A 12055-nucleotide genomic window follows, 5' to 3' on the forward strand; every position below is an offset into this window, starting at 1 on the left:
AGTTGAATCCTGGATTTGGCTAGTTGTTCTTGAAAGATACCCACTGGCTAATCAAATCTTATTGCTTATAACTAATGACCCCTTTTAGCATTAAGCATAATTTTTATACATATTATAACTTTCTTGGTGCTACTAAAAATGGATTTTAGGGTGCTCAGTAGTACTGTTTTTGGCAGATATTTCTCTATCGCATTTTAATACCCAAAATGAAGTTTCTTACAGAATTAATTTTTTTTTACATCGTATATATTTTTTAGTAAAAGGAAAACGCCACATAGTTATTTGAAAAGTTTTGTATCCATTGTAGTTACTAGTGACCACCTAAGATTATTATAACTGAACGGAAAAAGATCTGGGGGAGGGGAGAATCTCTATTTTTTCAGTTCATTTTTCAGAATCAGTCTTAATTTGTCTGATTGCAGAGCTAAGTTAACCAGAGCTAAGTTCTCTCTAAGCTGTGCAGCCGTGCAGCAGCCTATTAACCACTGTGCAGGTGCTCAGTGCTGTGGCAGGGAAAGATGCTTCTCCCCCGGCCCCAACCCAGCCTGGCCTGGACCTGCCGCGGACAGGGAAGAGGTGCCTATTTCGTGGCCCCGGCCCCAGAGCTCTCTCCTTGCCGTAGCCCTGGGCAGCCTGCACCCCAAACCCCTTATCCCTGGCCCTACTCCAGAGCCCGCACCCCCCTGCACTCCAACCCTCTACCTCATCCCTGAGCCCCCTTCCACTCCTACCGTCAACCCCACCCCTGCCACATGAATTGTTTCTCCATATTGTTGCACATAACAAAATTCATTCTGGACATGTGTGTGAAAAATTAGAGGGAACGCTGTTGTGGCTGTACTTCGCTGTACGCTGACTGCTTGCCACAGCACAACAAAGTATAGTCCAGTGGAAGTTTTTGGGGCAGTGGTTTGTGTGATCTTTCTGATAGTCTGCTATGAATCACAGCTATATCCGTTGTGATGCTGCTTTAGTGTAAAGGTTAATAATAGCCTCACAAAGTGTATCCAGTACTGACATAGGTAGGAGCGGGAATATTGTAGTTTGATAATGTCCTGTTCTGTTGAGTTTACACATTTTCTTACTTTTTCTTTCTTATGTTCTTATGAGATCAGATGGTCCCATGACAGATTTTGGCCTGGGTATCTGTGGTGTGGATTCAGCTAAGTTGTTACAATGAAAGAGTCATAGTGAGAGTTGTAACAGAATTGTTTAAAGCCTGGAATCTTAAAAGTCTAATATTTCTCTTACTTGACCATCTTACATATTTTAATTTTGTACTGTGTTCTGCACGCTTCAGACAACTTGTATGTAAATAATTTAGACAATTTGTAAATTGCCTAAAGAAAAGTGGCTGTATATTTTCATTTAGAAAGATTTTTGAAGTTGCATTAGTTTCTGGTGAGTTTGCACTGGGTGTCTCTCTTTGTTTATTCAGGTATCCAGAAGAGCTAGCATGGCACACTAACTTGAGCAGAAAAATCTTGCGGAAGTCACCACAACTGGAAAAGTTTCATCAGTTTCTGGTTAGCGAGACAGAATGTGTAAGTCTTTTTTTTTTTTTTTTTTTTTTTTTAAATAAAATGTAACAAACAAATAAATGAATTGTGTCCAAAGCTGAATTTTCTTTTTAGAACCAGAACACTTTTTATTGGGAAGTGAAGGCTTTTCTACGTATTACTGACAAAGTGCTCTATAGGGTGTGATTTGTAAAGTCCTAACATGCTCAACTCTTAACTGCTTCATGTAGGAAGTCCTAATGCACTCTGAACAGGTCCCTAGTTCACGTTAATGCCAGCAAGATCTACGTGGGACAGTTAATATGAACTAGGTACTTTTTAGATTGTGCCAGCAGGGTTTATGTGGGGCAGTTAGAACGGCACATGTTAGCGTGCTTACAAATCACCCCTGTGGTGTACTTTGCTACACTGAGTAGACAATCCATGATAGTGATCACTTAGTCTATAATTATGGCTTCTGTTTTTGTGGATTTATTAATTTGATGATTTGGGTTTGTTTTTTAGCAATTTTTGTGTTTTATGTAGCTGTTCATATCAGAGTTGTGGGGGGAGGTTTTCTCTTTGTGTATGCTTTAATGAGTAATGTGTATTATATACATTACTCACTGTAGAAGTATATACTGTGATGAGTAGTCTCTTTGTAATGTTTCCTAGTGCACTTCGTGTAGTACTGTTTCAAACAAAACTGTTAAAATGCTCTAGGGAGCCTTTTATACACACCAACAGGTTTACATGGCCTAATTAATGTGCAACACGTTAGTGTGCCTTAGAAATCACACCCCTGTAGTCCACAATACTGCTCTGTATAGACAAGCTTTCAGGTACAAGTAACCGTTTCTCGCAGTGCTTTTCCAGTGTTTATTGGATAAACACTGCTATCTTTATTATTATTTATTATTATTTATTTTGTATTTGGGGTGTTTTATCAGTGTTCAAAAGTCCTGTCTATGATTTCTGGAGAGGTAGGTTAAGGTCACAATAGGTCTCATGAAAATCTATTTGATCTCATCCTAGCCCATTTTGGACAGTGTTTAATATCACAGGACCAGAACAGAGCAACAATAACAAAAAGTTTGGCCTAAATTTTAAAAAGTGACTAGTGGATTTTGAGTACCTCTAATTTTGAAATGCCCAACTTGACGTGCCTTAAAGGTGCTTTAATACCCCTCCCACCCCCACCCCCTTTTCCCAGAAGGGAGATGCAGTGCTGAGCATTTCAGGTGGTTCAAGGTAAGTATCCGAAAATGCATGAACCCAAAATCACTAGTTACTGTTTGAAAACATAGGCCTTTGGCTGTCTCTGTTAGAAAGGCTTTTGTTGAGAATAATAGAACATAGGTTTCAGGATTCAAATTCATTAACAGAGAAAGGTGGGGAAGCTTGTACAATGCTTATCTGAACTATGCTTGACTGGAGACACTTGCTGTAGTTGCTTGCTCTTGAGTACCAAATACATCCCTAATCTTAAGGGAAAGAAGAGACATTCGAATAGGATAAACTAATGTTGTTCGTTTGACTCATATTTGTCAGTTTTGTGTGAGCTTGATATTTAAATTTGTAATGAAATTTAGAATGCATGAGTGCAATGTCAGAATTATTCTTATTATTTATGTTACCATAGTGCCTAGAAACCTTAATCATGGAACAGCACATTATTGTGAATGGATATGAGCAGGGCAAGATTGTATTTAAGGCCAGAGAAAAAGATGTTTGTAGTAATTGAGGTGTAAGATAAGCACTTGACTGAGAGATTTAGCTGTGTGGATGGATTGGAAGGGCCACATTTTAGGGATGTTGTGGAGAAAGAATTTGCAAGGTTTAGACAGCCTAGATGAGAGGGCCTAGAGAAAGATCTGAAACTACGATGATGCCCAGATCATAGGCCTGAGTGACAAGCAACATGGTGGCATTGAAGAGAGGTTTTGGAGGGAAAATTAAGACATCCGTGTTAGCCATGTTTTGCTTGAGCTGATTGGTAGGCATCTGTCAGGGTTCCCTCCCCACCCTGAACTCTGGGGTACAGATGTGGGGACCCACATTGAAAGACCCCCTAAGATTATATTCCACCAGTTTAGGTTAAAAACTTTCCCAAGGCATAAATTCCTTTCCTTATCTTGGATGGTATTGCTGCCACCAACAAGTAATTTAAACAAACATTCAAGGAGGGGCCACTTGGAGCCCTATCCCCCCCTGTCCCCCCAGTATCTCCTCCCAAGCCCCTCCAGATTTGAAAGTATCTTCTTTCCCCATTGGTCCTTCTGGTCAGGTGCCAACTAGGTTATTTGAGCTTCTTACCCCCTTACAGGTAAAGGAGGGATTTTATGCTACCTGTAGCTGTATGTTTATGACAGCATCCATGAGGGAGAGGTCAGAGAGACATGTTGAGATTTTTAGTTTGAACAGAAGGACTTAGGTCTGGAGGAGGGGAGAAAGATTGGTGAATCATTGGCAAAGAGATGGTAATCGAATTTATGATTGTAGCTAAGATTACCCAGAGAAAAGGGGCAAGAGAAGGGCAGACCAAGGGCAGAGCCCTGTGGAATCCCCCCAGAAAGCTGGAATGGGAGATGAGGATCCTCCAAAGAACATGTTGAAGAAGCAATTAGAAGCCAAAAGAGGACACGATTTCAAGACGAGTGTAATTGGTGGTGTCAAAGTTGGCTGACTTCAAAGAGGATGAGGATGGATTACTGGTTCTGAGTTTTGGCTAAAAAGAGATTATTAGGAGTTTTGGCAAGAGGAGTTTCAGCGGAGCTCAAGGGGCAGCAGCCAGACTGAAGAAGGTCTAGGATGGAATGGAAGGAGAGGAGCTCTATCCAGGGATGGTGGACTGTAGATTATAGTTCTGGAAATTTAGTAGGAAGGGAGATGGGACAGTAGTTGGATAGACAAGTGGGGTGAAGAGTGGGTTTTTTAAGATGGGAGAGACTGAGGCATGTTTATATTGTGAGAAGAAGGAATCGGAGGAAAGTTAAGGAAAAGAGTAAGGAAGCAGAGGAGTGAGTGTGAGAGAGATCAGAAGATGGGATGGGCTCATTGGAGCAAGTGGAGTGGTTAAAGGAGGAGAGCAAAGGAGGAACTTTCTGCATCTGTGACGGAAGAAGGAAAAGGTTGGATGGGGGGAAGTTGCATGGTGTTTTGTAATGCTGACTTTTTCAGTGCACATTCATTTATACAGCACTATTAATGTTTTATTGTGAAGTGAAGGAGTACTTGTGGCACCTTAGAGACTAACCAATTTATTTGAGCATGAGCTTTCGTGAGCTACAGCTCACTTCATCAGATGTTTACCGTGGAAACTGCAGCAGACTTTATATACACACAGAAATCATGAAACAATACCTCCTCCCACCCCACTGTCCTGAGAAAACCTGGATTTGTGCTGGAAATGGCCCACCTGTTGATCACTTTAGATAAGCTATTACCAGCAGGACAGTGGGGTGGGAGGAGGTATTGTTTCATGATTTCTGTGTGTATATAAAGTCTGCTGCAGTTTCCACGGTAAACATCTGATGAAGTGAGCTGTAGCTCACGAAAGCTCATGCTCAAATAAATTGGTTAGTCTCTAAGGTGCCACAAGTACTCCTTTTCTTTTTGCGAATACAGACTAACACGGCTGTTCCTCTGAAACCTGTTATTGTGAAGTAAATCACATTTGTATCAGATCTAATGGATGCTGCACATATGTTCATTTTATTTCAGGGAAACATTAGTCGTCAAGAAGCTGTCAGTATGATCCCTCCTCTGCTGCTTAATGTTAATCCTCATCATAAGGTAATCTTCAAAGTAATGTGAGAATTGGAAGTATTACAGGAAAAATAAGAAAATTACAAACCCCATAGCATTTGTGTTGATGCTTTATTTGTTAGAACAGACCATGTGTTCTGCATACAGAGATTAGCAATGACTCTAGGTTCCAGTTCGTGTATACTGAAAAATAAGAACAGATTTTTTTTAACTCTGTATGCTAAGTTTTTGAATCAATTCATTGCCTCCATCCTTCAAAAAATATTTTATCTTCAAAATTCAACTGTATTCATGTATTTTCCCCCCTTCCTTTTCTGTGGCTTTCTCTGTTTATAATATTATAGTCACCTTTTTTAAGCTCTCCATTGTGGCTCATTTTTTCATTTTGAGCAAGAGCTATTTAGGAGCATTGTTTTGTTTTGCTTGGAGTGCTATCAACACCACAAGATGTGTGACTCAACCCAGGGTTATATTTCAAGATGCCAATTAACTCAAAGTAGTTGACATGTTTGTAAAGGGTAATCTAGGCACTTCCCATAGGTTTGTCCATGGAGGGAACAAAGGGTTGGAATAAATGGTCAGTTTTCAGAATGGAGAGGAGTAAATAGTGGTGTCCCCCCAGGGGTCTGTACTGGGACTAGTGCTGTTCAACATATTCATAAAAGATCTGGAAAAAGGGGTAAACAGCGAGCTGGCAAAATTTGCAGATGATACAAAACTACTCAAGATAGTTAGGTCCGAAGCAGATTGAGAAGAGTTACAAAGGGATCTCACAAAACTGGGTGACTAGGCAACAAAATGGCAGATGAAATTAATGCAAAGCACTGCACATTGGAAAACATAATGCCAACTATACATATAAAATGATGGAGTCTAAATTAGCTGTTACCACTCAAGAAAGAGATCTTGGAGTCATTGTGGATAGTTCTCTGAAAACATGCATTCAGAGTACAGTGGCAGTCAAAAAAGCTAAGAGACTGTTGGGAATCATTAAGAAAGGGATAGATAATAAGACAGGAAATATCATATTTAAGGCTACATTTTAGTCATGGGTATTTTTAGTAAAAGTCATGGACAGGTTGTGGGCAGCAAACAAAAATTCATGGCCTGTGACCTGTCCATGATTTGTACTATATACCCCTCACTAAATCTTGTGTGCTTTCGGGGGTAGGGGGTCGCACAGGACCACCACCGCTTCTGGGGGCGGGGTGGGGCTTGGCGGGGCTGGCAGGCTCCCTACCTGGCTCCACGTGGCTCCCCAGAAGCGGCATCATGTTCCTCAGCTGCTAGGGCCAGGAACCGTGGCCAGTGTTATGTCGGTGTACCTTATGTTGCTCAGGGGTGTATTTTTTCACACCACTGAGTGAGATAAGTTTTTTCAACAGAAGTGATAGGGTAGCTACAGCCTTAGCTGATGGATATATGCTCAGAATAAGGGTAACTCATCTGAGAAATAGCTAGAATGAACTCTTTTGTGTCATACTTTTGAACTTTCTATTTTATGCTTAAAAGAAATCTTTGCAAGAAATCACAGTTTAAAATCAAAACTGCTGAACATATTTGAGAAATCTTGAAATGTTTTACTTTTAAAACTTTTTATTGGTAGATTCTAGATATGTGTGCTGCACCGGGGTCTAAGACTGCGCAGCTCATTGAAATGTTGCATGCAGACATGAATGTTCCTTTTCCAGGTAAGTCTGAGAGTTGAAGTAACATTAAATGTGATTGGAGCTTAATTTGTCCATATAATTAAGCAAGTGTGAATTCAACAGACTGTATCTTGGAAATTTTTGTTCTAGTGCTCTCCTTAGATATTACATTAGGTTGTGTTAGTTCTTCATTATGAGAACCATCTGTTTACAGTCACTTTTCTTTAACTTTAGAATTCTTTTTACTTTCTATAAAATTGCTGCAAAAATACCACGTGTTGTGTTCAGCAGATCAACTTTGTCCTTTTCGGGCATCAGTGCATATCATCTCTGCAATTAAGCTCTGCTAACTCTGGGATGAGATGCGGAAGAACTGTATTTTGTTGCAGTTGCATAGTGTCAAGATTGATCACTTCTAATTTAAACAGAGCACTCCATGTTCCAAATGTTTGAAACGAGGCTTAAAAATTAGGACTATAAAATGCTCATCTCCAAACAATTTATGCAATATGAAGGGAAAAGTGTATTTTAAAAATATAATTATTGAATAGTAAAGCCACGATTTGGCTTCTGTGATATATATTTTTGTAGAATATTTGCTGGCTAATATATGAATGCAAAACACAGATGCTTCCTGTTAACCTGTAAATTTTATTTTGTTCCCAGAGGGGTTTGTAATTGCTAATGATGTTGACAACAAGCGCTGCTATTTGCTGGTTCATCAGGCTAAGAGATTAAACAGTCCTTGCATCATGGTGGTAAATCATGACGCTTCCAGCATCCCTACTCTACAAATAGACAATAACGGAAGAAAAGAGGTCCTCTTCTATGATAGGATTTTATGTGATGTCCCCTGCAGGTATATTGCATTTACTTCTTAATACACATATTAATTGTGCTACTTTTAATGTAATCTTTTTTGTTATTAATTTGTCCTGCTGTCTTTCTGCGAAGAAAGGCAGGGTTCGCTGTGATTTCCAAAACAGGCTGTTTCTCCTTTCACATCAGATTAAATAAAGAATTTTAGTTTAAAATAAGTGATCTTTTGCCTCACTCCAGCCTATCCTTAGCTTCCATTAGCCAATGAGCTAAGTTTGTCTTCTAAACCTTTACATCAGGAATGGGAGGGTATATATGGAGCATATATATGCGATATAACACCTTTTAGTTTTTGTTTAATTCCAAAACTGCAGGAATTAATGGAAACAAAATTCATATTAAAAGCAAATACAATCTTATACACTAATACTGTATCTAAAATGAGATAGCCAGTCTAAATACCTGTGGGGGAGCAGGCACTACTAAATCCTGCACTAATCTTAATTTCTTTCATTTGAAACAAGTTGAACAAGCATAGTTGTTTTTACTTCTTTCAGGGCTTAAAAGTGCAGTTCTGTTCTGAAAAGCGACTCTCTCAAAAAATGGCGTTGTAGGATTCCTAGTTATTGTCTCAATCACTTCCATATCAAATCTGCCTAATTTACAAGTAAAACCTCTTCACCCCCACCCCCGTTACCCCCAACTGTTTGGAAATTTAGCTTGGAATCTGAAAGTCAGAATTCTTCCTAGTTCATGCATCACCAAGAAAAAAGAAAGTTAAGGGAAACGTAAATGGAATTCAAAGGGATGCAGTCAGGAAAAATACATAAATTATTTTTCCTCTATTGCTATCACCTTTGCCTACTAAAAGGAATTTTTTTTAATAATTCAGCGTAGTTGCCCTTGTTTACTTTTTGCACTTCTTGGATAATGAAAATCAGTAAAGTCATTTTCATTTGTTTATGATCACTAATTTCAGGTTCCTAGTGCTGCAGTGTTTCTTTCAAATACTGCAAGGGTATGTTTTTAAGACTCTGAAAAAAATCTGGAAACATTTTTATTTTTTGTAGATTTTCTAAAAGCTTGCTTTTTTAAACAAAATGTAAATTTTTGCACAAATGTAAGTTAATGTGCATTTAAGTATTCTGTTGGTAATGCATGAGCCAGAGTAGAATCCAGATAGTTCTTTCAGAGCTGGGTTGGTACTTGAAGAGTACATTGGATTTAAAAGTAAAAATTAGTTTAATGAGTAATGTGAACAGATATGACTCTGAATACCTTGAGTGAGAAGGTGCCGTTTTCACTGATTTTTTTTTTTCTTCAGAGAAGTATTCTTTAATCATCTGTGAGTAGGATCACTCCTGCCTGTTATGTCAGCACCCTCTCCCACTGGAAGATTCCAAATGCTTGGTCAGAGGGAAAGATGAGACTTGTTGTCATTTAGCTACTTTTGTATTATTAAATCAATTGATAGTTAATTGGATTGGAAGCTAAAAACTGAGGGAGAATTCCTATTCTGTGACTGAACAATCTTCTATATGTATTTTTTGTTAGTTCCATGTTTTTTAGAATTTTATTGTCCCCGTTACACCCCTTTGATCATCTCTTCCCCTTGCTCCCTTCCCCTTTTGTCTTCTTTCCGGTGTCCTCTTAGTTGTTCTGTAGGCACTCAAGCCATTTTTCCTTTAAAGTTATGTTCACGCTCTTATTTTTGCTGCTGATGCACATTGAAGAGTAAGGATTTATTTGTGCTAGTTATGGGTGGTGGGTGGGTAAACTGCTCATCCCACTTAGTGAATGGAGAATGAGACAAATGAGTGGCTTCAAGCCCCACCACATTCAGCACTGTGTGAGAGAGGGGTATAGAAAAAAAGTCTGGCCTGCTGAACAGGCCCTCAGTGCAGTTCTTTAACCAATTAGTGTCAGTGGCTAACTGGCCATAGCTTAGAGCCTTCCTGTGTAGCGCTGACTCTAATTGACTGCTTGGGAAGGAGAAAAGTTGCAGGAGCAGCTTCAATTTAAAGCTCTCCTCATCTAAAAATGAACTTGAAAAAAATCAGTCTGTCACTACAAAAGCAGCTTTTTGTGTGCCCTTATCCTGTATCATATTTTAATGAACATTCACATTTTTATGATTGTGTATTTTTAAATTTAAAAAAAAAAAAAGTGTTTTGTTTTTTTTTAGTCTGGAAAGAAGACCTTTAGTATGAATAGCCGCATCTTAAAGCTTTTAAAGCAACTTGTGTACTTTGGTTCTATTGTAAAAAGCTGGGGCAGGAGGGGAGGCAGGGTGGTGTAGACCCCATATGTAGTGGCCTAGATGTTTCTATTGAGGGTATCAACAAAAATAACAGATGAGATGTTGTTTCTTATTGTGTGGATTATTGTCCACTGTAACTGGGATGGAGACTACTATTTTCACATCACCATCTGCTGTATGATTTGTTCTCACTTTTGGTTACAAGGAATCTACCATGACTCTTGATAAACTGTTCCAGTGGTGAATTACCCTCACAGTGAAAAATGTGCACCTTATTTCCAGTGCAGTGTTTGACATTACCAGCTTCCTGAACCATCCAACCAGCCATTTTGTATGAGTAAACCAAGTCACTTTCATATACTTACTTTACTTTCTCTTTAACTTTTAACTTCATTATACATCTTCAAAATGGAATTCTTTTAGTGACGAGAGTACTTGTCGTGAAGAAGCATTTATCAGGAATTTACTTGAGCCCAGTGATATAGCAATATGAAGTTCCAACTGTTGTAAATGATGTCACGTTTTTGTTAAATCTCAATGCATAGTCTGAAATAAGTTAATTTAAGCAAAAATATTAACTAACTCTTTGAAAACCTCTCATGTTTTATATTAAAATAAGGAGTAAAATCCTAGCATCATTGAAGTCAATGGGAGTTTTTTAATTTATTACTTGGGGCTGGGATTTTATATGTTAGGTCTGTGAAATTAACTTCAGTGGGTGCATTACAAGGTTTTGTTACCTATTGGACTTTCTTGATTGATTCTCGGCTGGTAAAACTAGTCTGGTGCTGGAAATCCACTCAGAGTAGAGATGGGTTGCATAGTTTCTGAGACTTTGGAGCTAAATAGTTGGATTAAGATGGAAGATCTAGTTTGCTCTAACTTAGAGGTAGGAGTCTGAGCGCTGCTCTTGGGTCTGGTAGCTTACAAGGAATGTGTTGAAGTGAGTAACTGGGGTAAGATAACCAGCAGCATATGAATCAAATTAGATAGTAAATTTTTCAGTTCAGGATTGGTATTCCTACATGTGTTCAGTGCCTAGCAAAAATGGGGTAGTAATACTGACTGGGCACTATTGCAATAATAGTGAAGAAAGTACTTGTTTAGTGATGTATTTTTTTTTATTTTGCTTTATCATGTTTTGATTATTAACTTTGAAAACTTAATTTGTTTTTAAAGAAATGATTTTTTTGCCTGTAAATAGTTGTTCCACAATTTTCTTATCTTGTGACTGCCTTTAATCCCTAAAGAAATAATTAGAAAAGGGGAAAATCTATGTCTAACTTGATTGCTGTTCCAGTTTTTAGTGGGAATTCCAGGTAATAACTGAGACAGATTATTGTTCCATTGTCTCACAGTTGGCTAATATTAGAGTCTGAGACAAGATCTGCTCGGGGTTTAGCATGCTCTTAAGATGAATCCCCTGTGGTTAGTATCAAAATGGATTGTCGCCTCATGGGTTAAACCACCATTTTTGTATTTACTTATTTTTCAGCATAGAGTTAAATGTAGATCATAAATGTTTTATTTGTGAATTAACATATAAACTTCTGTTGCAGTGGAGATGGAACCATGAGAAAAAACATAGATGTGTGGAAAAAATGGACAACACAAAATAGCTTACAGCTACATGGGTAAAAGTGCATATTCTAATTCCTGTATATATTTGCAGAAAATGTCATCAGTGTAACAGTTTTACAAATAGAAATTATGAAGTGTTGCCACCTTTCCCTTCCCCAACAAACCGCTAATTTCCTTGTACTTTCTTCTGAGAAGGGGATAATCTTCCAAATGTGGGATCAGTCTACATTAAAGATAGGGTAGCATCCCTATTGTTTTTGGTTTTTATGAATACCAAAATAACTGGAGCCCTTCCAAATTCACAGCCATGAAAAACACATAGTGAACTGTGAAATCTGATCTCCCCTGTGATATCTATTATAGGGGAGGGGCAGGGCTGGGGGTGCCCCAGTGGGGGATTCCTACTGTGCACTGGACTCCAGCTGCTAGTCCTGGTGGGGCTAGGCAGGGATGGGACTTCCTCTTCCCCTGCAGGGGCC

General features: G+C 38.7%; 1 protein-coding gene across 2 annotated transcripts in view; it reads left to right on the plus strand.

Annotated features, from left to right (window-relative positions):
• NSUN2 (NOP2/Sun RNA methyltransferase 2) overlaps positions 1-12055 on the plus strand; it is a 45940-nt gene that overhangs the window by 1539 nt on the left and 32346 nt on the right. For both annotated transcript variants that reach the window (XM_048839524.2, XM_048839525.2), the window contains exons 4-8: positions 1439-1544; positions 5223-5294; positions 6874-6958; positions 7583-7775; positions 11555-11629. In XM_048839524.2, the coding sequence (XP_048695481.1) occupies positions 1439-1544; positions 5223-5294; positions 6874-6958; positions 7583-7775; positions 11555-11629 (531 nt within the window). The remainder of the gene's footprint in view (positions 1-1438; positions 1545-5222; positions 5295-6873; positions 6959-7582; positions 7776-11554; positions 11630-12055) is intronic.

The sequence above is a fragment of the Caretta caretta genome, chromosome 2, assembly GCF_965140235.1.
Source record: "Caretta caretta isolate rCarCar2 chromosome 2, rCarCar1.hap1, whole genome shotgun sequence".
NCBI classification, from domain to species: Eukaryota; Metazoa; Chordata; order Testudines; family Cheloniidae; genus Caretta; species Caretta caretta.